The 26,998-nt window shown below is 42.8% G+C and overlaps 2 protein-coding genes across 2 annotated transcripts in view; both read left to right on the top strand.

Moving 5' to 3' along the window:
* The window catches only part of LOC127054535 (pancreatic lipase-related protein 2-like), a 75,744-nt gene that overhangs the window by 32,566 nt on the left and 16,180 nt on the right, over positions 1–26,998 (top strand). The gene's annotated exons all lie outside the window — the stretch shown is intronic.
* On the top strand, positions 1,607–26,998 carry LOC127053764 (inactive pancreatic lipase-related protein 1-like). Its single transcript, XM_050959038.1, has 12 exons — positions 1,607–1,655; positions 2,190–2,344; positions 3,174–3,299; positions 6,818–6,952; positions 8,743–8,851; positions 12,388–12,507; positions 12,783–12,902; positions 14,926–15,044; positions 16,021–16,150; positions 17,175–17,286; positions 25,421–25,588; positions 26,935–26,998. The coding sequence occupies exons 1-12, from the start codon at positions 1,607–1,609 to the stop codon at positions 26,996–26,998; spliced, it is 1,407 nt and encodes a 468-aa protein (XP_050814995.1).

Genomic DNA, 26,998 nt, shown 5'->3' with positions numbered 1-26,998 from the left:
CTGCTCCAGAGGACCAGCACAACATCTATGCACTTCTTGAGCCCACTTCAGGCCCTTCTGTTTTAACCCAGAGAGCTTATTTAACAATATTTTATTTATCAGGAATGCAAGAAACCTACAAGTCTACACCGTGCAAGACATGAACTTATGTAATTAGCATGAGGCTGTGGGGTCCCTGATCCTTAGCATGCCCGGCTAGCTCAGTCAGTAGAGCATGGAGTGAGAGTATTGTGGGTTGGGGTTCCCAACCAGACCTTGAACTTAATAACCGGAAATGTTAACAGGTAACCGCAAGCAGTCAAACTGCTACCAGCCTAGGATATTTAAAGATAGGAACATCTGAGCAATACTATCAGATGTGAGTGAGACTCAAGTGGTGCAGAAGCCTGGTGCTAGGCTTTTGCACAAGTGTGAACGTCACTTCCTGAATCTTATGTCCTTTACAGACGAAACTACAGAATTCTGCAGCAATGATACAAACCCCTCTAGATTACAACAGTCGCAAGGCAATGCGAGGGGAGGGATTTATTTTTAATAACAATGACAGCAAAATTTACAGTTAAACGTGTGATGTGCAATTTATCAATGCTATATACCAACCTAATGGAGCAGGGTACTATTTGCAACAAATGATTTAACCAGAGCTAATCTCAATTCTGCTGTGTGCAACCAAACCACTAGAGATGAGCAAGTGAAGACAGATGGAGTTAAAAGTCTTAATTTACAGTCAAGAATGAAGCAGGCATAGGCTTATGTGGTATTATTATTATTAATATTATTACCATAATGCTGCTAGTGTGTAAGATAAGAGCATTCTAAAGGCATAGTTTAATTTGGAAAACAGAACTTTTTTCAGTTTACAGTCCTGCACACCATTTGGGGCTCAGTGCCTTGGGATCTTTTCCCTATTGCATTGTGGGATGCCAGGAATGAGCTTGGGAAATTATGGAATCTTGGGGTCATATTTTCACAATTTCCTTTCCAATATTCATATGTTTTTGCCATCCCATGAATTTTGTGCCATTTTTTTAAAATCCCCAAGTGCCTCACGCCACTTTTTCTCTCGGCCACCTCACGGTCAGAAACATGGATCCTGCACAGATCAGAGCAGCAGAACCCAGTTCAGAAGATCTGTTTATTTAGTAAAGCTATTTTTCTTTAAGTACTCTGAAAGCATCATGCATTGGCACATGCATTTCTAAAATGCACATTTAACAAAACACCTTCTTCTGCTCCAGAAATTTAATATGATAAAAACAAGTTACCTGATACATGTGCTGGAGCTGCTGTGTGTGTTTATGATAATCTACAAATGAAGTACACACCTGCCATTTTCCATCTTTCTGGGAGTTTCCTTTTGAAGAAAAGCCTCAAGGATAAGTCAGGTTATAAAAGCACACACAAATTTGTTTAGCGATTCCTGGGGTCTCCAGGTAGAGCATTGAACAGTAAGTCACTTTTTATCTTATTTAGTAAAAGCTGCTGCTGAGACACTGTCATTGTGTGGTACAGTTACAGATTTATAATGAGAAAAAGCAATCGATACAAAGCTTTGCCTGTCACATGGATTAGCCAGTCTAAGCTTTTTCCTTTTGACTTGTTCTAGATGCTTGGAATTTGGATTCTTGCACTTTTTCTACTTGGTACAGCCAGAGGTGAGGCATAGGATTTATGTCTATTTCAATACAGCATTTCTATTCTGATCACAATCATTTTCCTTTGCCAAGATTTTGCTCTATGTGATGAAGGTTCTATGTGTAATGACTATCTGAGTTTGCAGCTCATTTATAAGGAGGGAGAGAAGTACGGTGTGCCATTCCCTCAGGAAGACCCAGCCTCAGTTTCTGAACCTGGCAGGTTAACAAGCAGGTTTACAAAACAGGAAGTACGGGAAGATTTCTTTCCCCCCCCCCCCCCAATGTTGGTATCCTGGTCTTCTCCACAGGGCCATTAGATAAAGTGAAAGGATCTTTGTTCCTACTTCCTCCCTTGTGGATCCAGGGGGAGCAGTTGCTATGCTCTGCCAAGGGCAATGCCTGCAGTTGTAACTGGCCTGAATGCAGGTTGCTGTGTTCAGAAAGCACCGAGACACCATTGGGGGAAAGGTGCTGTCGGGACAGAATGTAACAACTAGAACCTACCACATCTTTGCTCATTCACATCCTAATAATTTGATCTGTGTGCTACAGGAGAAGAAGTTTGTTTTGAAAGGCTCGGGTGCTTCACAGATGATAAACCATGGGCTGGAACTATAGAAAGACCAGTGGGAAAGTTACCATGGAGTCCAGAAAAGATAAACACCCGCTTCCTTCTTTACACCAAAAAGAATCCTAATAACTTTCAAGTAAGATCTATTGCTGTTTAAATATTGCAAGTGACACGTACACACAGAATCATCACCTTCTAGTGCTCTTGGCATTCCCAAGGCCAGTGAGAGAAATGGTCAACTCTCCAATGTGGTCAGGAGGCAGCATTTTCCAGCCCCTCCGAAATTTCCTGTCCACTGTCCCCCAGGCTGGCTCTACAGTTTTCGCTGCCCCAAGCAGCGCACTGAATTGCCCCCCTGGGCGGCAGAGACAGTCCGTGCGCCCTTAGGGCGGCAGGTGCTTTTCCGCGGCGGCGGCAATTCGGGGGCAGCTTCTATGTTTAGCTGAAGCCACCCCAGACAGCTAAACATAGAAGCTGCTGCCGAATTGCCCTCATCGCGGAAATGCATCTGCTGCCCTAACGGCGCATGGACTGTCCCCGCTGCCCGGGGCGGCAATTCGGTGCACTGCTTGGGGGCAAAACAACAGGGACTGCCGCCCCGTGCAGAATGCTGCCCCAAGCACCAGCTTGGAATGCTGGCGCCTGGAGCCGGCCCTGACTGTGCCACAAGTTTCACTAAGTCACAAGGGACAAAATTCTTACTGGTGGCTGCAACAGGTGATTCTTTGAATAGACCCACTAAAGACTTTCCCAACCCTATGCAAACGACAGACTGAAGGCTCCCTCACAAAAGTCACCCCTACCCACACGTCACATTTTTCCTGTGTCTACTGAGAGTGCATGTGTAAATGCTTGCAGGATCTGGGCTTACATAATAACAGTGTTGTTTTCTATTCACATTGCTGTTTTGACAAGATTTTTATAGGAAATAGCTAAAACATTTACTATTTTAATATCTACAACAGGAGATCACTGCAATAAATCCAGCATCGATTGGCTACTCAAATTTCGATCTAAGCAAAATAACACGTTTTATTACCCATGGATTTATAGACACAGGAGAAGAAACCTGGCTGTCAGACATGTGCAAGGTATGGTACTATCTGGATATTCTGTGATTCTCAAATCACTTAGTTCACATTTATGAAGGTATCCTTGTAAATTAATTATTTTCTCTATGTCTAACGAATGCATATCGTGCAATCTGGGCTGACAAGAAGAGAAAAGCTGTCCACATATATCTTTACAATATTAGGACATAAAATGTTGTTCACCTGAAATCTAGTCAGTTCTAGCTCCACTTCCAGGAAAAATCTTAAACAAAATGGGCCAAATTGTACTCTGTGCTGAAGTCAAAGGGTTTGTATAGACATAAATGATGACAGAGTTTGATCCAATTAATGTTTTTTCTCTGATATACAAAAAAAATGCATTAAAATGTGGCTTAGAAATTAAGGAGATTCCAGAGTTTGTTAAACGGGGAGAGATCGAGTTCTGCCGATAATGAGCTCGATTAAGCTGTCATGGTACAGGAAGGCTCTGAGTGTGGAAGGTCCACTGAGTAGAGGTGGGATGGCCCATGACACTGGACTGGGCCTGATAGCTGGGGAGATGACATGGCTCCTAATATATCTGTTTCAACCATCTGCCCCCAATGAATTTTTATTCATCTTCGGAACCATCTCCTCTTTTGACATTTATACAAGACATTTTTCTGTAAGTGAGCATTTGCAATCAGGATGGGTGAGCTGTCAGGGCAAAGCTGTGCGTTTAGTCCTTTGTCTCGAGTCAGTAGCTAATTCCAGTGAAGCCTGGAGCCCAATATCTGAAAATCACATTCTTGTCTTTGTTTTGAAAGTTGGCACTTAAGACGGATTTTTTAAATACATTTTATATTGGTCTTAGACAGACTGCTGCTATGATTGGTTATAATCCTTCTGTTTCTAAATAGGCATTAATATCAACAACTCAAATTTAGAAAAACTTATAAAAAATCAATTCTCCTGGAAGAGCTGACTTGCTGTCTGGTAAAATTCTGCTACTACTTCTTCTATCTGACACCAACTGCGACCCACCTGCATCAGTGGATGGGGGAAATTTATGGGGCAGGTAGTGAAAGGGGCACAGTCCCAGCAGCAAGGAAGGGAGACACTCGTCAAGGGACAACAGGTTGCTCATCCCTTGGGAGTCCCTGGCACCCATTGGCCTGTTGGGGGAGAAGCAGGGGTGAAAGTAACTTAAAGGACTTACCGGTACTCCAGAGTCCTGCGGAGGGGGAGAGGCATTGACCGGAAGAGGTATGGCCTCTATAAGAAGAGGTGGGGCCTTTAAATCCTGGGGCTTTTAAATCAGGATTTAAAGGGCTCGGGGATTCAGCTGAAGCTAGGAGTCGGGCCCTTTAAATCACCCCCGGAGCTATCAGCTGCAGAAACGGCTGGGAGCCCTGGGGTTTAGGCAGGGGCGAAAGTAATTTACATTTCTTACCCATATGGTCCAATCACAAGCAATCCACCTCTTCTACGTACTTTATGGATTCCTCCCATTGCATGACATAGATAGAGAAAATAAAGCTACTATTACTAATATCAATACTGTCTGTAATAAAACTTTACTATTGGAATAAGCCTGAAAAAGTGAAAACTCACTGTCACATTTTTCTCCGTGTCTTCCCTCCTCCTCCAGCCAGGCTGCTGACACTAAGCTCCATGCTTTCTCCCTGCCTGGCACTCAGCAGCAGCAGGGGCTTCTCTCTAGCTTGCAGCAGAGAGGCTGGCTGAGGGAGGGAGAAGCCTGCATCCTGCATAAGAACAGTTTAAACTCAGCTGTTTCCTACTCAGTTCAGTAACATTTCAAAGAGGATCTGCAAGCAGTTTGGACATCGCAACTATGATCCTCTGCTGGGGAGGGAATGGGATAGATTTGAACTTGGAAATGGTTCCTGATTTTGATTGCATTTTTTGTGTATAAGAGATCCCCTCATCCTGGGGGCAGAAAAGAACTGCTTCTGCCATGATGAGACACACACACACACACACACCAACAACAAGTGGGAATGAAATTAACAAAGATGCCCAAAACAGCTCCTAACGCTGGGGGCCGAACTGCGCAGGGAACAGCTGAGGCTAAACTGTCCTTATGCAGGCAGCAGCAGCAGCCATCTCAGCCAGTCTCCCTACTGCAAGGTACAGCCTAGAGGAGAACCCCTGCTGACGGGGCGTGGGAGGGGGGAAGGAATGCAGAGCCTTGTCTGCAGCCTGGCTGGAGGAGGAGGAGGGAGGAGACGGGAAACCAATGTGACAGTGAGTTTTCCCCTTCCATCTGCTTTGATTAGCTCTGGATTTAAGTTGTGCAGCCAAATGCTTGTATTTGTTGTATATATTAGTATTGGAGAGATCCCCTCATCCTGGGAGCAGAAAAGGACTGCCCCTGCCATGGTCAAACACACCCTCCCCCCAGCTCTGGGTGAAATTAACAAGGATGCCAGAAACCACGCCTAACCCTGGGGGGCTGAACCACTCAGGGAATAGCTCAGTTTAAACTATTCTTATACAGGGGGCAGGCTTCTCCCTCCCTCCCTCAGGCAGTCTCCTTTTCTTACCGGTCCTCCGTACCGGCCTGTACCGGCTTACTTTCACCTCTGGGGAGAAGGGTGCTGATTGGCCAGCATTCCACAACTTCCAGGATTTAGCCCAGTCCAGGGACATGTGGAGCCTTTTTGGGCTCCGTTCAAGCAGTAAAATGCTATTTCTTTATCTTTGTGCTACTAGAAAGAGCCCTCCAGTTGACAACTCTGCACAAAACCACCCTTTTGCAGCTCCAAAAGCAACAATACACAAACACAGGACTTTGTTAACCTTCTCCCTGTGCTGAATCCTCCTCCTCTCTCCAGCTCTTATCCCCTCCTTCAAATTTCCCATTGTTTGGTTCTAAATGACCTCAATCTCCAGATCACCAAAGAGACTGGTGGTCCATTGATCACAGTTTGAGAACCACTGATGTACAGCCAGGTTCTGCCATCCTTATTCACAACAAGAAGTACTTTACTTGCTTTCATTGGCATTACCGCCACGTAATCCAGAGCATAACATAATATACAAACTATATCACAGTTGTTAAAACAGGGTGTCTTTAGCAAACCATTCCACAGGTCAGAGCAAGAAAAGCAAAATCTAATATTATATGACAGATAGCTGAGCAGATACTTTACTGTGTGGATACTAAAACAAAACCATAAACTTGAAACCAATGTAAACTGACAGCAGAAACTTAAGATCTCAATTATCCCACCTTTTAATTATTATGGAAAAATATATGCTTCTAACCGACTTTATAATTTACAGGCTGTGTCTCTGCATCATTTCCATAAATAATCAAGATATGAATAGAGTCCTGGTGTAATATAGAAGGTGCCACAGAATTCATTGCTGCTTTTACAGATCCAGACTAACACGGCTACCCCTCTGATACTGGTGTAATATAGGGACTGTACTTGAAAAAATATACAGGGAATTCATATGACATTTGTAAGTCTCTGACTGCGTAAGTAATCAGCGAGCTGAACCGGGGTTGATAATTGCTTCTGTTCTTTTCAAATCTATATTTGCACCAGAGGATGTTTGAAGTGGAAGACGTGAACTGCATCAGCGTAGACTGGAGTGGTGGGTCAAGGTGCCTATATTCCCAGGCAGCAAACAATATCCGTGTTGTGGGCGCTGAAGTGGCTTATTTTATAAATGTGCTTAAGGTAAGGGACTTCTTCTCGTTCCATAACAGGATTATAGTCATACAGCTGCTGAAATTTATTCTAATCTAAATAGACAATCACAATGAATTGTCATATAGCCAGCAAAAGACTCCTCCCAGCAAAAGACGGTTCTCCTCCTTTGAACTCCTATCAACTCCCCCATAATACACAGAGTTTGAATATTTTCATGTTGTGATTACTTTTATGTACTCTTGTGGATGTGAAGGGCTGGGTAGTTTTAAAGATAGAGAAGTAATGAACACGGCAAATTACCCTTTCTCAACCACGAAAGCTATAGGACCCATCTTAAGGGATACCCATACAAAAGCCTACAATAACTGGCCATTGGATAGCAACAGCCACCTCCCAGGGGGAGAGAGCAGAGTGCTCTCCCCAATCCATGAAGAAGTGTCACCTAGGTATGGGTGTTTGGGGACAGGTGGGATCTTCCCAGCTGCCCTAGGGCAGGGAGATGGGGTGTGGGTCTGTAATCAAACTAAGGGCCAGATGTTCAGATCCTGTAAATCACATAGATCTCAGATATTAGGAATGGCAGTATACAAAAACGTGTAGGAGAACACTTCAATCTCCCTGAACACACAATAGCAGATCTAAAGGTAGCCATCCTGCAGCAAAAAAACTTCAGGACCAGAGTTCAAAGAGAAACAGCTGAGCTTCACTTCATCTGCAAATTTGACACCATCAGCTCAGGATTAAACAAAGACTGTGAATGGCTAGCCAACTATAAAAGCAGTTTCTCCTCCTTTGGTTTTCACACTTCAACTGCTAGAAGAGGGCCTCATCCTCCCTGATTGAACTAACCTCGTTATCTCTTGCCTGCTTCTTGCTTGCATATATATACCTGTCCCTGGAAATTTCCACTACATGCATCCGATGAAGTGGGTATTCACCCACGAAAGCTCATGCTCCAATACCTCTGTTAATCTATAAGGTGCCACAGGACTCTTTGCTGCTTTTATAGATCTACTGATGTCAATGTAACTCACCGTTTTACACCACATGAGGCTCTCGGGGGCATTTTCAAAGGCACAAAGCGCCATTAGGGGCCTAATTCCAGTTGAAAGTCAGTAGGAATTAGACACCTAACTGCCATTTTTGCCTTTGAAAATCTCTCCCTCTGTCCTTAAATCTAATGACTTACAAATGCTTGCAACCAGTCCTGAGTGAAGCTATGAGGAGAGGGATGGTTCCTAATATTTTCTGAACTAATTTGCCTGTGGCTAGCATAAATACTAGAGGGCTGGCTCTCCATTCCCTTGCAACTTGTGTTGTCAATTACATCACTGCAAATTACAAATCAGAACTGTAGTGTTTAACACTCACATTGCACTGGTGCTCACTCCAACACAAGGTGCAAAGCAGTGGAGAATCAGGCCTTAGAGTGAGGGTGTCTTACATAAGAGCAGCCATGAATTTTTTTCCCTTTGCCATGAGTTGGCTAAAACAATGTCTATAGGAAGCCAAATCCACTTCCTTTCACTATGGGGCAGGGAATAAGGGGTCTGGCTGGTGGAATCATGACTATCCACTGCCAAAATCTCACGTGTGCAGAAGTTGCAGAGGTTAACAATGCCTTGAGGCTGTAGTAGCAGCTACTGAAAGACACTGTTACTGCTCTACATCCTGGACTCTGTCCTCCTTCCAATTCCATGGACCTCTGCTCTGTGCAGCCCATTTCTGGCTTTAGTTGTGTGAACCAGAGCTTCTCTCTAGGCCTCATACTAGAGAAAATATAGATTCCGTTTTGTTACAATTGATGTTTTCCTCAGGAACAATATGGATACTCTCCTTCCAAAGTCCATTTAATTGGCCATAGCCTTGGAGCACATGCTGCAGGGGAGGCAGGGAGAAGGAGTCCAGGCCTTGGAAGAATAACTGGTAGGTTAATGAATTATACTTCAGTTTGTACCAATGAAGAATTTGAAGAGAGCATTGTTAGACCTTAACATTACCTCATGTTTTTTTACTAAAACAACTACAGTATCTGACTGAAGGAAAACCCCGCAGTGTAATGAACTGGTGAGTATGTGTATGCATGCACGCGCATGCATGGGTGTGTTTGCCACTGCCCCCTACAGGATGGAATCAGAACTGCACAACTGTATCATAACCTCATATTGCTAACAGCCAAAATTGTGCCCTCCCTCAATAACACCATCCAACTCTCAGGAAGGTATTACCCAGGTGGGAATCTCCATAAGGATCCCTTCATGGTGTTCTTGTCCTAACTTTAATCTTTGGGGGAGGAGGTATATACCCCCTGAAGAATGTCCCTGAGACCTTCTTACATCAGGGCTGAATTTGTCCCCAAGAATCTCTGCATGAAGTGCAGTAGGCAGGAGATGGTTAGCTGTATGAGGTAGTGATCTGCACCAGCATCCCATCTCTAGGATATGGCTGGCCTCTGCTTTGTACAGCAGGTCCTCTTTTGTCAGGGGGAGGGATAGCTCAGTGGTTTGAGCATAGGCCTGCTTCAAGTCAGAGGTGTGAGTTCAATCCTTAAGGGGGTCATTTGGGGAACTGGGGTAAAAATCTGGGGATTGGTCCTGCTTTGAGCAGGGGGTTGGATTAGATGACCTCCTGAGATCCCTTCCAACCCTAATATTCTATGATTCTAGCTGTGCTCTAAGGATGGTCCCAGGGAGCATGGGTTATTCTGGCTCAATACATGATGACTTGACACTGTGGCATTCTGCATGCCACTCAGGCTGCACAGTGCAAACACACAATAATCTAGGTTCATTTGACAGATTTTAATTTACTTGAACCAGTGTTAATGAGTCTGATTTTTCCCAAAGCATTTGCCCAACCTTATTATGACAATGTAGGCTTGACATGGTGATTCCCACTTTCCTTATCCTGGTAGATTTTCTCCTATCATTTCCTTTTCTCATTAAGCCAGCTTGTGCGGGTGCAGCAGTATGCCCAGTATTTAAGATCACCCACTGTTTGGAGGCCTGGCAAAGTGTGCTGTAAGCAGCACAGTAGTGAGCAGAGCTAATTGTTTGGTGCCATGGTTATGCTGTCTGATATCCATTCCCAGAAAAGGATTAATTGAAATTGATGTAGTAAAGAAAGAAGGTTGAGCCTTCAAATGTAACCCTTTAATCTCCTTGCTTTGCTAGGTTTACATCAAAGCCTTCACATCTGGGCAATGCATTTACACACATTTTTTTTAGTTTATGTTATTTTTCCAGCAGATTTTTTTAGTTTAATTTCTTAGGTTTAAAAAAAAAACAGGAAAACAAAAATGTGCAGTGAAACTAACCATAGCAACTGTTTTAGGGCTTGATCCTGCAAGAGGCTGAGCACTTAGGCCCCAATCTAGCCAACCATTTAAGCATGTGTTTAACTTAAAGGTTGTGAGCAGTCCTGCTGGTTTCAATGGAAGTACTCCAATGCTTAAGGTTAAGCACATGCTGAAGAGCTTTGCTGGAGCATGGACAGAGCGCTCAGCATCTTGCAGGATCAGGCCCCATGAGCCATTAAGGTATTAGGTCAAACCCTAACCCCCTCTCCCTTAAGTTCCTTGGATGCAGCAGGCTTGAACTCAGTAGAAATGCCACTGTTCTATTGTGCAGAGGAGAACAAGCAGCATCACAGAATGTGCAAAAGGATTCCACAATCACCTGCATAACACCAGCACAATGCTCCATGGTAGCTGTCTCTGGGGGATTATGCAAGGGGTTCATAAGTGGGTGGGAAGAGTGACACCAGCATGGCCATTGAGTCTGCCAACAGCAGAGTCACTGGCTGCAAAACCTTCTTTGAATTAAAAGAGAGAGAGAGAGAGCACACCAGCCTGTGGCCACTACTACAGCTCATGGGCCAGAGTAATAGCTGCAGACAGAGCGTTCAGTATCCTGGCACTGGGTTGGATGGATGGGCGGAGAATTCCCTCCTTTCAGCAGCCACATAGGTAACTCACACAAAGCTCCTTTACACCAGGGCTGTGGCGTTCACATTTTATGAATATTGTCCAGACAAGCTACAACTATTTTTAGTAATGTTATTCATTATGCCAAGAGAGCTCCTGCACAGCAAACCAAGCTATCACATAATACACATTTACTTGCCTACTTCTGAAAATACAGCTAATGTATCCCCTGGACTTCAGTGTCAGGCTGTTTTACAGACATTCAGCACTCACCCGGACAAGTTGTTTGTTTGGACTCCTTGTTCAGCACACAGGCCAAACCAAGAGGGATGTGCATTAGGCAGAAAAGCTGCCCCTCATGCACAGAAGCCAATTTCAGATGTTATTAACTTAACTTTTTTCCATTATAGCATCTTCCAAAGAGCCTGGGCCTGCCAACCCTTGGACTAGTAGTCTGCAAAATTCAACTTAAAAACAAAACTAAAGCTGCTACCCACAGAAAGCATCAGATACCAGCACAGGATAATAAGTGCTTTGTAATTTACAGGATTTTACAAGCACCTGAGACGGATGCAGTGAATGAGACAGAAAATGAGTCTCAGTTTCATACTAATGTCAAAAGCAGGTGTCTAAAGTTAGGCTATGTCTACCCTTGCAATTAAAAGGACAAAACTTTTGTTGTTCACAGCTACTTAAGCCCCCCACACCCTGAAAGACAAAAGTGTTGCTGCGGCAAGTGCCTGTGTGAACGCCCATGTTGTCGGCAGAAGCGCATTCCTGTCGATAACGTGAACCCCACTTGTTGGGGATGGATGTAGTTTGTCCGCAAAAGCGCCGACAAACAGCATTCATACAGCCCGACTTTTAGCAACACGGCCATGTTACTAAAAGCTGTGTAATGTAGACATGGGCTTAGGCTCCAAAATCTGTATCAGGGCACCTAAATAAGCATCATGATTTTCAAGCATGCGGAGCACCCAACAGCTCCCACTCACTTCAAGCACTTCTGAGAAACAGACCACTTAGGATATGGATTTAGGAGCCTCACTTTAGGCACTCTTAAAAAAAATGTTAACCTAAAACAACAATCTATGTTCCAGTTGTTGGGATTCAAGACTAAACATTTACAAGACCAGATCCTCAGCTGGCAAGAATTAGTATAATTCCATTGACTTCAATGGAGCTACCAATCTACACCAGCTGGAGATCTGTCCCACGTTGTTTACCAGAGCTGTAACTAGGCATTTTAGCGCCCGGGTGAATGCGCATATTTGCACCTCTACCATTTTTTTACCCCATTTTACCACCACCCCCAGCTTTGCTTCCTGGGCTGTTACCCTGCTCACCCTGCTATGGTTACAGCCTTGGCATTTGCCACTGAGAGATCGATCACACTATATATTTCTTAGCGACTCTAATTCTGAAGTAAATAAAACTATGTGGCCTCCTTAGACCCATCTTCAATTATTTACAGTAGTATAGCTAGCAAGCTATATTTATTTGCACGCACATTTAATGGTGGATATATTTCTTTAAGGACTGGATCCTGCTCAGCCTTATTTTCAAGATACTCCAGTTGGAGTCAGACTGGATAAGACTGATGCAGCCTTTGTTGATATTATTCATACTGATACAGCTCCCACAATTCCGAATCTGGGTAAGTTTCCAGCTGCATTGTATTATTATTATTGATTTGTCCTGTGGTAGCACCTAGGAGTCCTAATCACAGAATATGACCCTATTGTGCTAGGTGCTGTACAAATACAGGAAAAAAACCAACAAAAAATAAACACACACAACCAAAAATAACCATCAGTTATTGCCTCAAAGAGCTTACAAACTATAGCCAATAGCATTAAGTAGAGCTGCTGCCACGAAATACATGACAGTATTTAAATTAAAATTTGCTTCCCCCCGTTACAAACATTGCAGGTTTTGGAATGAGCCAGGCTATAGGACATCTTGATTTTTATCCAAATGGAGGAGTACAAATGCCAGGATGCACAAGGAATCCTGTTTCACAGATTGTTGACATTGATGGAATCTGGGAAGGTAAATATGTTAAGCAGATGATGACTTCTATTGAGGGTCAACATCAAAATGTATTCAGCTAACATAGCAGCAGTCTTCTTATTTCAACTATTTTTGATTCTTTTCTTTACAAATGCCAACAATTACAGCCACAAACAACAATGAAACTGATAGTATGGTCCAAATGTACTCTAGGGGACACATTCTGGTAGAGGGATCAAAGAATGAGTAGCACAAAGGTTTTGCTTGGGGAAAAACTTGATGGGGTTGAGGTTTGGTATCTCTAACTCTAACCATCCAGAGTGTCTGCATTGTCAAGTAATGGGTTACTGTACAAGGTTGGGGGCGATGAGCAATAATAATAGTTCCTGCTCCCCTTCCACGTGTGTTTGGGCTCCATGGGTCTGCAAAGACCCAGATCCCACCAGCCATATTCCTTCAAGGACCTTGGCTGACCCACTCTTTAAATTATCCAGCTTTGGATCTAATGGAGCAAGATTAACTGGAGTTTATTGTAAATAGTCCATTATGCTGCCAAATAACAGGAACAAACTTCAGTGTGATTGTTCCAGTGCCCCGTGCTCTGTTCCCAGGTAACTCCACAGTAGAAACAAATATTCATTAATTGGTCTCTCTCATCAGACACTGCTGCCAGTTATCTACTCAGAGAAACAAACTCTACTCAAACTGTGCCAGAAGTTTAGCTCTGAAACAACAACATTCAACTTTGTTTCTATTATGTAGTCACCTGGCAGCCACACTGGGTGGGAGTGGGTACAACAACATTCATGCCTATTTCTGCTATGGAATCTCTGGCTTCAATTGTTTTGTGAGCTTTTGCAGTTAAATTCAAATGTGTTTCTGTTCTGTTGTTACCTGTGATCAATTTGGATTGCACTGGAACAATGTAATTTTTATTTCTATTATTAGGCAGCTGGAAAGAGTTTGGCTTATGATAGATCATGCACATTCAGATTTGTTCCTTATTTTGTATATTCCAAATCCTGTTGTTGTTATTATTGTTAAGAATCCTGTACATAGTGCCATAAATTTACATTGTACCTGACAGGACATTAATAAAGCACATAGACTGCAAGTTTTTTGAGGGCAGGGTAAGATCCTAAAACTGCCAAAGAATCTGCAAGCATGAACCTTTACACCTTTGGGAAATCACATTGATAAATCAAAACATACCGTAAGGACAAGACCCCAGCTATAGCAGACATATTTTCCCTCTCATAAAACCTGAACATTTTCCTGGGATTTCTTTCCTAGCCTTTCCCTACATTATTATGAGCACCTTAAAAATTATGATTCTATGAATTTCTTGCAATTACTGGCCTATTTCTGCAGTCTTTACTCACAAATTCTTGCCAGTGTAAGCACGAAGATCAAACTTTTTATTAATAATAATACACAAAAACTCCTTGCACTTAATTGCTTCTGTTTTTTAACCTAAACCCAGAACATTTAAGGATTTTTAGTACAAAATAACATTTAAAATAACAACACACCCCTTCGCCCCCTCCCCCCACAAATAATCAGGTGGCCAGATCCTCAGTCTGCATAAATCAGCATTGCTCCAGGAAGCTCAGTGTTAAGGAGGACATAATACTTAACACTGCATTTTGTTTCCTTTTATATGATGATAAGGTGAGCTGTTTCCTACAGAGGCCCTTTATTCATTTTGGCGAGCAGTAATGTAATTAATCACACATTGTGGGGCTACTCATGTGAGTAAGTATTCACCAACATGAACAAGGATTGCACAATCGGCCCCTATGTTTGTTACACACCTGCATTTTACAAGTTCTGTATTACGTGCATTTCACAAAGGGTAAATATAGTCACTGAAGAAACAGGTCTCAAACTGCAACTCAGGTGCTGCCCAGAATTGTGACAATGTAACTTGGGGATTTACAAATCATTCAAATGACATGATCAGTTCAATACCACAAATCCAATCTAAATAGTTTACACAAAAGAAAAACCCAACAACCAATAACCTTGCAGTACGATATGTAATAGGAGCTTCTTTCCACAGGAACTGGTGACTTTTTTGCTTGTAATCATTTGCAAAGCTACAAGTATTATTCTGACAGCATCATCTCTCCCGATGGCTTTCTAGGATACACCTGTGCTTCATATGACATTTTTCAGACAGTAAGTAATTCTCACATCCCAGCGGATGAGTGGCACTTGTCTGTGCATCTGCATGCGGTAGAACCAGGGTCTATTTGGCTCAGGACACTTTGCACTGCGTGAGTGCAGGCATAAGAGGAAGGAAGGGGTGCGCTGGGGCATTGGGGGATGGGGATGAGGAACAGAAGGGGCATGGTGGAGCAGAGTTATGCATGGCTCCTGAGAGACCTCATGCCAGTGGCATACGTTAGAGCTGCTCCTGCAACCTCGCACCCCGCTGGGTCAAAGAGGGGCTCAGGCAGGGCGAAGAATCTGCCCCGGTAATTATTTATTGCGCACATCCAAGGAGAAGTGAGCACAGCAAAGAATTTTGAAATAAAATCATTTACCTTAAAGTTCAGTGCATGCTTAGTGACTCTCCTGACGACCTGATGGCCTCAAAGAACAAATACAGATGGGATGTGGCCAAAAGCCACTGCTTTCTCCTTTGTCCCATAGCTCCATCTATGATCCCGCTCTGTTAGCTAATACTGTGGCAGGCTCATCAACCTAGCTATGTGGCCCACCCACCACTGGAGGGGAACAGAGCTTCACACGCAAGGGGTAAATAACAATAATACCTAGCACTTACATAAACCTTTGCACCATTAAAGCACTTTACAGCCAGTCATTAGATGAGCCGGGGAGAGCATGATTCCTGTCTGCTACCCCCATTCTAAAGCACTGAGTTTAAGAGAGGGAACTTAGAGAAATGGAGAGGCCTCCTCCTCGTGAACAGCAAACTGTGATGAAGTACAAAGGAGACATCCATGCCTTCAAATCCACGAGGTGCCAGACAGGGCCCTTCCACCTCCTGCTTTCTCTAGGGCGGCTTATTTCAAGCTGAGTTAGAGTTAGCCCATAGACATGGCTTAGCAACATTTTTCTGTGGCCAAATGATTTTTTTCCTGTCTCCTTGGGATAGAGCCTCATTAATTGGCACATGTATTTCGATTAGGAAAACTGCTTCCCATGCCCCAAAGGCGGGTGCCCACAAATGGGTCACTATGCGGATAAGTTTAAGGACAGAGTTACTTCTGGGATCCAGAAACTTTATCTGAACACTGGAGAGGCCAGCGATTTTGCTCGTAAGTTCCTATTTTTTTACTTGCTTCTTCTTAAACATGAGCACCAACACAATTTAAAATATTTCCCTCTCACTTTAAATTAGTTTTACTGGACTAAGGTCCTTAACGTGGTGGAGAAGCAGAGCGCTGTATCATCATGCCCCCTCCCTTCCCTGTCTTCACAACACGAGTCCCAGAAAGGCCCCAATATAACTCCATAGGTGTGCTTTGACTTCTATATTTTGGGGGACAGCTCCAGTCTGGCCAATGGAGCTATGCGTGGGGTGGGGGCAGCAAATTCCATGCCAGCCCAAGGCTTACAGTTTGGGAGTGAAATGTCCCCTCAACCCCCAAAATATGCCCATGCATAACTCCTTCCCCTTATTCTGCGGGTGGGGACATAGCTGGAGTAGGAGGTAGTATAGCCACCTTTCTCAGCTGTAAGTCAACGGAAAGTTCCCCTACAAGGAATACTCCTTTGGCCGTCGGATGCTTTAAGTCCTCTTTGCCCTGGTTATAGGCCAAAAAATCCAGTCCTCACTCTTCAAGGTTGTTCCTTACAATGCCCCCAAGTTGTGAATAGATACTCTCCTGGTCACTATGACATGCAATATGTTCCTTCTATCACATCATGGACTATTTTTCACAAATAAACACAAAGTCCGTGCATTTCCTCTGCCTTGGATCTTCGTGTAGTCGTTCACGCTGTGCAAACTGGGAATAAAATGCCACTACTAGTGTGAGCGGAGAATTGTGATTTGCTAGGGTTTGACACTCATTTTCATCAGCTGTAAATGACTGCAGAGTGTGCAAAGCAGTGGAAAAGCAGGCTCCTAGTATTCTCCTATAAAAACATTCTCTTCTATTCTATGCTATTCTCATCATTCCAGTTAGGTCAGGATTTAATCTTGAGCTCAAAGTGAAGCGACGGTCATGTTTTTCCTCTGTTTTGTCCTAAAACAAAGTACAGATAGAAAATGAAAATTTGGCATGTTGTGTTTGTTTCTATAGGTACAATCTAATTCATTTTATTTCTGCTGTGTAGGTTGGAGGTATAAAGTATCTGTGGCAATTGCTGGAAAGAGTAAAGTGAGTGGGTATGTAAATATTGCCCTGTACGGCGCTGGAGGAAACACAAGGCAATATGAAATTGTTCAGTAAGTTCAGTATTATAATGAAAAATGAGCTTCTCTGCTATTAGAATATTTAATTCTTCTATTTTTAATTAATGCTTCTTAATCTATAGGCCAAATGCTGCTCTCACATCCAGTGGTGTAAATCCATATTAACTGTATTGACTCTGGATTTATATCAGAAGAAGAGTTAGAATTTAGCCCTACTTCTCTGATAGCTATAAGGATACAAGAACCTGGGCCTAGATCCTGATCTCAGTTATACCATGTAACTTAACTGAATTCTAAAATGATGCTATGGATTTACATTAATATAATTCTGATCCCTTATCTTTTGCATGTTTGTAAAATGTTGTATCAGTTTATGGTGCTATCTCATAGGCAGTGCTACCAGCTCGGCCTATAATCAGGGTTGCCTGACACTTTCTTTCACAAAACCCTATTTTTGTGTGCTCGTTACTTTGCCAAACTTTAACCATTTCTGCTGAAATTTCCTATGTCAGGTGTCTGTTTTGGACAGAAAGACAGGCAGATATTACAGTTCAGCTAGAATGGTTCAGGCGTTTCTGAGAAAAAGATGAGGGGAAAATACAGTGTTTTGCCCATGTTAAAGAAATCCTTACAACCATTTTGCTGAGAAGTTCTAAGGCCTTCATGCTTTAGAGCAGAAACTTTAAATTTACCAGTGGGGTCATCCTGGTGTCAGGACTGTGTCTTTTGCCATCTCCATGAAAATTCATCCATATTTCTGAAAAATCTCAGTTTGCACATGGTTAGTAAAGACCTGTTGGAGTTTGATGTTAAATTCTCCAAAGAATCCATCTGCACTGAGTATGCTCCAGCCCCTCAGAGCTGCTATCTGCAACCACATTGTGCAATGCATCATCCCAACAAAGCTGTTGAGTATGCTCTATCCCATGGCTGCAGGGGCTGAGCAAGACTTTCCCTGCAGATGTTGCTCTAGGCAGCCAGGAGCCACTGAGGCACCAGGCCCAGGAACTGAGAGTAGGGACACTGTGTCTGTTGTACCCTCAATGTTCCCTCACGCCTGGCAGCAAGGAGGAGAAGGAAACATCCTAATTGGAATGCGGAGATGTGAGGAGATGCAAGAAACTGGAAGAGAACAGGATTAGTGGGAAGATGGGGTTGTGGAGCCAAAGTGCAGGGGATGGATGGGGGTGAAGGGCACGGAAGCAAAGAGGGAGGGAACAGGAGCCAGGGGGTAGAGGTTTGATGTGGCGGGGCAGGGATAGAGGAAGATGGATGGCACGTGGTCAAGTAATTTAAAAGAGATAATATGCAACTGTAAAAAGAACAGGAGTACTTTCATAGATTCATAGACTCTAGGACTGGAAGGGACCTCGAGAGGTCATCGAGTCCAGTCCCCTGCCCTCATGGCAGGACCAAATACTGTCTAGACCATCCCTGATAGACATTTATCTAACCTACTCTTAAATATCTCCAGAGATGGAGATTCCACAACCTCCCTAGGCAATTTATTCCAGTGTTTAACTACCCTGACAGTTAGGAACTTTTTCCTAATGTCCAACCTAAAACTCCCTTGCTGCAGTTTAAGCCCATTGCTTCTTGTTCTATCATTAGAGGCTAAGGTGAACAAGTTTTCTCCCTCCAACTGATGAGACCCTTTTAGATACCTGAAAACTGCTATCACGTCCCCTCTCAGTCTTCTCTTTTCCAGACTAAATAAACCCAATTCTTTCAGCCTTCCTTCATAGGTCATGTTCTCAAGACCTTTAATCATTCTTGTTGCTCTTCTCTGGACCCTCTCCAATTTCTCCACATCTTTCTTGAAATGCGGTGCCCAGAACTGGACACAATACTCCAGCTGAGGTCTAACCAGCACAGAGTAGAGCGGAAGAATGACTTCTCGTGTCTTGTTTACAACACACCTGTTAATGCATCCCAAAATCACGTTTGCTTTTTTTGCAACAGTATCACACTGTTGACTCATATTTAGCTTGTGGTCCACTATGACCCCTAGATCTCTTTCTGCCATACTCCTTCCTAGACAGTCTCTTCCCATTCTGTATGTGTGAAACTGATTGTTCCTTCCTAAGTGAAGCACTTTGCATTTGTCTTTATTGAACTTCATCCGGTTTACCTCAGACAATTTCTCCAATTTGTCCAGATCATTTTGAATTTTGACCATGTCCTCCAAAGCAGTTGCAATCCCTCCCAGTTTGGTATCATCTGCAAACTTAATAAGCGTACTTTCTATGCCAACATCTAAGTCGTTGATGAAGATATTGAACAGATCCGGTCCTAAAACAGACCCCTGCGGAACCCCACTTGTTATACCTTTCCAGCAGGATTGGGAGCCATTAATAACTACTCTCTGAGTACAGTTATCCAGCCAGTTATGCACCCACCTTATAGTAGCCCCATCTAAATTGTATTTGCCTAGGTTATCGATAAGGATATCATGTGAGACCGTATCAAATACCTTACTAAAGTCTAGGTATACCACATCCACCACCTCTCCCTTATCCACAGGACTTGTTATCCTATCAAAGAAAGCTATCAGATTGGTTTGACATGATTTGATCTTGACAAATCCATGCTGGCTATTCCCTATCACTTCAACACCTTCCAAGTGTTTGCAGATGATTTATTTAATTACTTGCTCCATTATCTTCCCTTGCACAGAAGTTCAACTAACTGGTCTGTAGTTTCCTGGGTTGTTTTTATTTCCCTTTTTATAGATGGGCCCTATATTTGCCCTTTTCCTTTCTTCTGGAATCTCTCCTGTCTCCCATGACTTTCCAAAGGTAATAGCTAGAGGCTCAGATACCTCCTCTATTAACTCCTTGAGTATTCTAGGATGCATTTCATCAGGCCCTGGTGACTTGCAGGCATCTAACTTTTTTAAGTGATTTTTAACTTGCTCTTTTTTTATTTTATCTTCTAAACCTACCCCCTTCCCATAAGCATTCACTATGTTAGACATTCCTTCAGACTTCTCAGTGAAGACCGAAACAAAGAAGTCATTAAGCATCTCTGCCATTTCCAAGTTTCCTGTTACTGTTTCTCCCTCCTCACTGAGCAGTGGGCCTACCCTGTCCTTGCTCTTCCTCTTGCTTCTAATGTATTGATAAAAAGTCTTCTTGTTTCCCTTTATTCCCATAGCTAGTTTGAGCTCATTTTGTGCCTTTGCCTTTCTAATCTTGCCACTGCATTCCTGTGTTATTTGCCTATATTCATCCTTTGTAAACTGACCTAGTTTCCATTTTTTATATGACTCCTTTTTATTTTGTAGGTCATGCAAGATCTCGTGGTTAAGCCAAGGTGGTCTTTTGCCACATTTTCTATCTTTCCTACCCATCGGAATAGCTTGCTTTTGGGCCCTTAATAGTGTCCCTTTGAAAAACTGCCAACTCTCCTCAGTTGTTTTTCCCCTCAGTCTTGATTCCCATGGGACCTTACCTATCAGCTCTCTGAGCTTACCAAAATCCAGCTTCCTGAAATCCATGGTCTCTATTTTGCTGTACTCCCTTCTACCCTTCCTTAGAATTGCAAACTCTATGATTTCATGATCACTTTCACCCAAGCTTAATTCTACTTTCAAATTCTCAACGAGTTCTTCCCTATTTGTTAAAATCAAGTCTAGAACAGCTTCCCCCCTAATAGCTTTTTCAACCTTCTGAAATAAAAAGTTGTCTGCAACGCAGTCCAGGAACTTATTGGATAATCTGTGCCCCACGGTGTTATTTTCACAACATATATCTGGATAGTTGAAGTCCCCTATCACTACCAAATCTGGGCTTTGGATGATTTTGTTGGTTGTTTTAAAAAAGCCTCATCCACCTCTTCCACCTGGTTAGGTGGCCTGTAGTAGACTCCTAGCACGACATCACCCTTGTTTTTTACCCCTTTTATCCTAATCCAGAGACTCTCAATACTTCCGTCTCCTATGTCCCGTCTATCCTTCCTGAGCAAACTATACCCATCCACACCAACATTCCAATCATGTGTATTATCTCACCAAGTTTCAGTGATGCCAACAATGTCATAGTTGTATTTATTTATTAGCATTTCCAGTTCTTCCTGCTTATTACCATAATTCTCGCATTTGTATATAGGCATCTAAGATACTGGTTTGATCTTGCCTCCCAGTTTTGCTCTGACCCTCCTTTCTCTCTGCCACTATAGCCCACGCTCCCTCTTGTTTCTGACCCATCTCCCAGGTCTTCATGTTCCCCACTTACCTGTGGGTTTTGCTCACCTGTCCCCATCGAACCTAGTTTAAAGCCCTCCTCACTACGTTAGCCAGTCTATGTGCAAATAGAGTCTTTCCCCTCCTCAAAAGGTGAACGCCATCTCTGCGTAGCAGTCCTTCCTCAAATAGCATCCCGTGGTTGAGGAAGCTAAGGCCCTCCTGGTGACACCATCTTTGCAGCCAGGCATTCACCTCCATGATGCATCTGTCTCTGCCCGGGCCCCTACCTTTGACAGGAAGAATCGAAGAGAATACCACCTGCGCTCCAAACTCCTTCACCCGTACTCCCAGAGCCCTGTAGTCACTCTTCATCTGCTCAGTGTCACACCTTGCAATATCATTTGTGCCCACATGGATGAGTAGCATGGGGTAGTAGTCAGAAGGCCGGATAATCTTCAACAATGCCTCTGTAACATTTCGGATACGGGCCCTCGGCAGGCAGCGTACCTCCCGAGATGAAATGTCAGGGCGACAGATGGGCGCCTCCGTCCCCCTCAGCAGAGAGTCTCCGACCACCACTACCCTACGTTTCTTATTTTCAGTGGTGGCAGCAGACCTCCCAGCCTTAGGGGTACGAGGCTTCTCCTCCTTTACTTTGGGGGTGATTCCTTCTCTCCTGTATCAAGAAGAGCATAACGGTTACCTATTACCACGGCAGGAGGGTTCGCAGCAGGGGTGGAGCACTGCCCGCTGCCAGAAATAACCAGCTGCCAGTGTCCACCCTGAGCCATCTCCTCCTCCACCAGCGGTGTATCAGCAGTCCTGTGAACTGGGACAGCTGCCTCAGCTGTCTCCACATGGACACTGTCTAGGATTTGCTCGTGGATACGGATGCTCCTCAACCTAGCCACCTCCTCCTGTAGCTCTCCCACCTGCTGCCTGAGAGATTCCACCAATAGGCACCATTCACATTGGATGCCACCCCCAGCCTGGATATCAGTAAGTGGAAATTGCAAGTTACAGTCTTTGCAAAACCACACCAGAATCTGGGTAGAAGCATCCATGCTCTGGTGCTCTGTCTGGCTACAGGCGCAGGTGGAGGAGACAGAAGCAGTGCTGGCACGTATTGCGGGTCTTCCTAACCATCGTAAGCCTCCCTCTGTCAAACTCCCTCTCAAACTCCCCTGTCTGCAGCTCCCTGTCCGCTCTGCTCTGCTTTAAAGAGAAAGGTTTGGGATGTAGTTTGATTTATAGGTTTTCAAGGGACTAACGGGTCATGGATAGGACCGACAAGGCACCTTAGCGACTTCTGGCACCTTAGCGACTAATAAATTTATTTGGACATAAGCTTTTGTGGGCTTCAGCCCACTTCATCAGATGCATAGAATTGAACATATAGTAAGGAGATATATGTACACATACAGAGAACATGAAAAAGTGGGAGTTGCCCTACCAACTCTAAGAGGCTAATTAATTAAGATGAGCGATTATCAGAAGGAGAAAAAAAACTTTTGCAGTGATCATCAAGATGGCCCATTTCAGACAGTTTGACAAAAAGGTGTGAGGATACTTAACATGGAGAAATAGATTCAATGTGTGTAATGGCACAGCCATTCCCAGTCTCTATTGAAGCCTAAATTGATGGTATCTAGTTTGCATATTAATTCAGTTTCATCAGTTTCTCATTGGAGTCTGTTTTTGAAGCTTTTCTGTTGCAAGATTGCCACCTTTAAGTCTGTTACTGAGTGACCAGAAAGTCTGAAGTGTTCTCCTACTGATTTTTTAATGTTATGATTCCTGATGTCAGCTGTGTGTCCATTTATTCTTTTGTGTAGGGGCTGTCTGGTTTGGCCAGTGTACATGGCAGAGGGGCATCAATTTAGGATTGAATCTATTTCCCCATGTTAAGTATCCTTACACCTTCTTGTCAAACTGTCTGAAATGAGCCATCTTGCTTATCACTATAAAAGTTTTTGTTCCTCCTGCTGATAATCGCTTATCTTAATTAATTATCCTTTTAGAGTTGGTTGGGCAACTCCCACCTTTTCATGTTCTCTGTATGTGTATATATATCTCCTTACTATATGTTCCATTCTATGCATCTGATGAAGTGGGCTGTAGCCCACAAATAAATTTGTTAGTCTCTAAGATGCCACAAGTACTCCTATTCTTTTTGCAGATACAGACTAACATGGCTGCTACTCTGAAACCTGTCACTATGCAACTGTGTAATTTGAGACTGTATCATAATACATACACACAAAAAGGCCAAATTAAAGTTGTGTGGGCAGCCTTAAATCTGGTATTTCCTAGTGCTTGACTTTGGAACATTAACAATGCTCTTGAATTTTTTGGGGTGTAATTATATATAAACTTAAATGTATGCTGCCAAAGGGTTTAGCGTGAGCAAGCTGGACTTTTTAAAAGAGCCTAAACTCCCTTTGAAGTTGAAGTTGTAGATGCCCAAATGCTCTTGAAACTCAGTGGCACCTAGGTGCTTTGTTCTCTTAGGCTCTTTTGAAAATCCCAGCTGTAATGCACATTGAGTAAAGCTATGCATTGCAAAGCATTGCAATTTTCTGCTGCAATGTGAGTTTATTTTGATTTCCTGAGTTAACAATCCTGTTCATTTTTTGTGCTAGCAGTACAAATATGTTAGTGCTGGATTACTATTTAGCTGGCATAGCATATTATGCTGCCATGGAAATTTGGAAGAGTAGTAGATCTAATGGGAAGATATTTTAAGTGATTTTCTTTATAAATTATGTTCAGCTAGATTTGATTTAGATTCTCAAGGGATGCTAACAGAAGCCACAGCTCTGGCACAAAATACTTACCAAGTAAATTCTGCTTGATGGGCAACCCACACATATACTTTGTCAATTTGTGTCTCTCTTTGTATCCTTTCCCCACACCCATCCCATGCATTCTCTATGCCTGGAACTGCCTTCCCTACCCCATTCGCCTTGTCACCTCCCTCTTCCCTTTTAAATCACTTCCCAAAGCCCACTTCATTAATGAGTTCTTTTTGTAAGTAAATGGAGCTACTCTGGATTTATGCCACTGTAGATGAGAGCAGAATTTGGTTCCTTGTCTCTAAAAGAAGAAAAGGCCTGGTGTGCTAAGAGCAGTCAGAGAAGAGCTGCACAGAAAAGACTACGCCAGGATTGACTTCTCCGCCCAACATTTTCCAGCCAGGCATGGAGTTTCTTAGCCTTCAAGAAGTCGATTTTTTTTTTGTTTGATTCTTGCTAGATCCTCCCCTTTCCCTAAAGTTCTTCCTGCATGACCAATCTAACCATGTCAGAGACTCGGTGAAAATGTCTCTTGGATGAGTCTACACACCTACATTTTGTAGCACATATGGCACCATGCCTGTGTTTTGTAAATGAATTGAAGATAAAACAGGTTTAACATATGTGCAAAACATGGCCAAGACCCTGCCTATGCTACCAAAAGTAACCATGTTGCAGCCAAGCTTCAGGGCACTGTGTTGTAACTGGATCTTCTGGAACACCATATTTTAATATAGGTGAGGTACTACAGAGCATGTGCATGCCAGGCAAACATCTCTTTGATCAGCAGGTAATGCATTCTGATGAACATTGATTTCATATGAGGACAGGGAAATTTTATTTACAAATTTTGATATAACATGAAGGTTTACATGATATTGAGGTAACCGAGACAATAGAATGGGTTACCTAGGGAGGTGGTGGAATGTCCATCCTTAGAGGTTTTTAAGGCCCGGCTTGACAAAGCTCTGGCTGGGATGATTTAGTTGGGATCGATCCTACTTTGAGCAGGGGGTTGGACTAGATGACCTCCTGAGGTCTCCAACCCTAATCTGTGATCCTTACTCTTTGACAAGCTGAAGGCCATGTTTACTATCAATATGCTACTATAGCTACTCAAACAACTACACTGTATTGGTAATTAATATTAAACCTCACTGGACATTATATACTTTTGTTCTTGAAGGGGGACCCTCAAACCAGGCGAAACATATGCCAACTTCATTGACGTTGAACTTAATGTTGGGACAATTACGAAAGTTAAATTTCTTTGGAACAACCATATCGTAAACCCAACTCTACCCACACTAGGAGCAGCAGCAGTCACAGTACAAGCTGGAGAAGATGGAAATGTGTATGTACATTTATTGTGAAAATCTCAAATTCTTTAGGAGCTACAAGGACAGCATGAAATATAAGGGTAATAGTGCTTGCACAAGAACAGCTATTTAAAGTTTTAAAATAAAGAAAGAGGAAAAGTTTAAATTTCCTTCCCCACAAGATACCGATGTAGCTTACTGGTACATTAAATATTTCTGTCAGATATTGTCAAGGAAAAATTATAAAAACAACATCTGGATTTGGCTTCAACAGGAGCAAAGTTTTTGTATAAACCTCTGTGTTTTGGGTAGGAAAGATTTACCTAAACCATGATTAAGTTATCAGCACAGCTCTTTCCAGATATCGGGTTATTGAGCACTGCAAGTTTTATACTAGAAATGGCCATCAGTGTTTAAAACTTACATCAGGGGGTCTGATCCACTGTCCATTGAAGTCAATAGCAGTCTTCCAACCTACTGATTTTAATGGGTGTTGGATCAGGCTCTGGAAGACTAAGAGGTAATGGTAATATGTCTTCAGGTCCCACAGACAGAGCTAGTAGTTATAAATTGTGCTTAAAAGACCTGATCCAAAGCCCACTGAACTCCACAGAAAGACTCCCATTGACTTAATTAGATTTTGGATCAGGCCTTAAGACTGTAGACTGTAGAAGCAGTGTACTGCATGGCAGTTACTGATTGGAAGGTGCTTATTAAGTTAATTCTTTTAAAACAGCATGTTTCAATCAGTTACCCACCAATGGTGTTGTGTTTCCATTCAGAAGGGCAGAAAAGGTGACACAATGAAGTACAAGGTACATTCAGTGGGTCATGGATATAATTAAAAAAAAATCACACAACTAAAGTCCATTCACTTGAAATAGAGATGTGCTAGAGGAAAATCAAGCTAACCAAAATCTTCACAGACCAGTGAATTATGGTACAGCAGAGCATACAAGTCTACTTCTGGTTTATGCATTCAACAGAACAACATACTAAGGGATACTGTTCCCAAAAATGTCCCATCAGCTATTCTATTTATTCATGTCTTGGCAAACACCGAGCAATCATCATTTCTCTAATGCTGGTGGCATGCAAATTGAACAGGAAAGGTATAAAACCAAAGGAATGAAACCAAAAAAGAGAGGCCAACCAATCAGGATGATTAGAGTCCCTTAGTGGTTTAGCAGGAAATACGATTTCACATTTAGCAACTCAAAGCATTTGCTTGTTCTTTTGTGCCAATGTAACAATATTCTATCATAATTTTGTCAAAAAACAAATTAGGTTGGCTTATTCTATTAAAAAAACACTGGTACAATTACAAAAAATAAATAAATCTAGACACACTAAAAACACTTTTCATATTTTTTCTCCTCAGGTTTAATTTCTGTGGCAGCGAAACTGTGCGAGAGAACGTTCTGCAAACTCTTACATCTTGCTAA

This window comes from Gopherus flavomarginatus, chromosome 6, assembly GCF_025201925.1.
Source record: "Gopherus flavomarginatus isolate rGopFla2 chromosome 6, rGopFla2.mat.asm, whole genome shotgun sequence".
Taxonomy (NCBI): domain Eukaryota; kingdom Metazoa; phylum Chordata; order Testudines; family Testudinidae; genus Gopherus; species Gopherus flavomarginatus.
This window is presented reverse-complemented; position numbering and strand designations above follow the sequence as displayed.

Excerpts from the sequence above, each read along its gene's own strand:
- LOC127053764 (XM_050959038.1), top strand. The coding sequence starts at position 1,607 with ATGCTTGGAATTTGGATTCTTGCACTTTTTCTACTTGGTACAGCCAGA. Across the intron at positions 1,656-2,189 it reads TCTACTTGGTACAGCCAGAG|GAGAAGAAGTTTGTTTTGAA; the intron begins GTGAGGCATAGG and ends TGTGTGCTACAG. Across the intron at positions 2,345-3,173 it reads AGAATCCTAATAACTTTCAA|GAGATCACTGCAATAAATCC; the intron begins GTAAGATCTATT and ends TATCTACAACAG.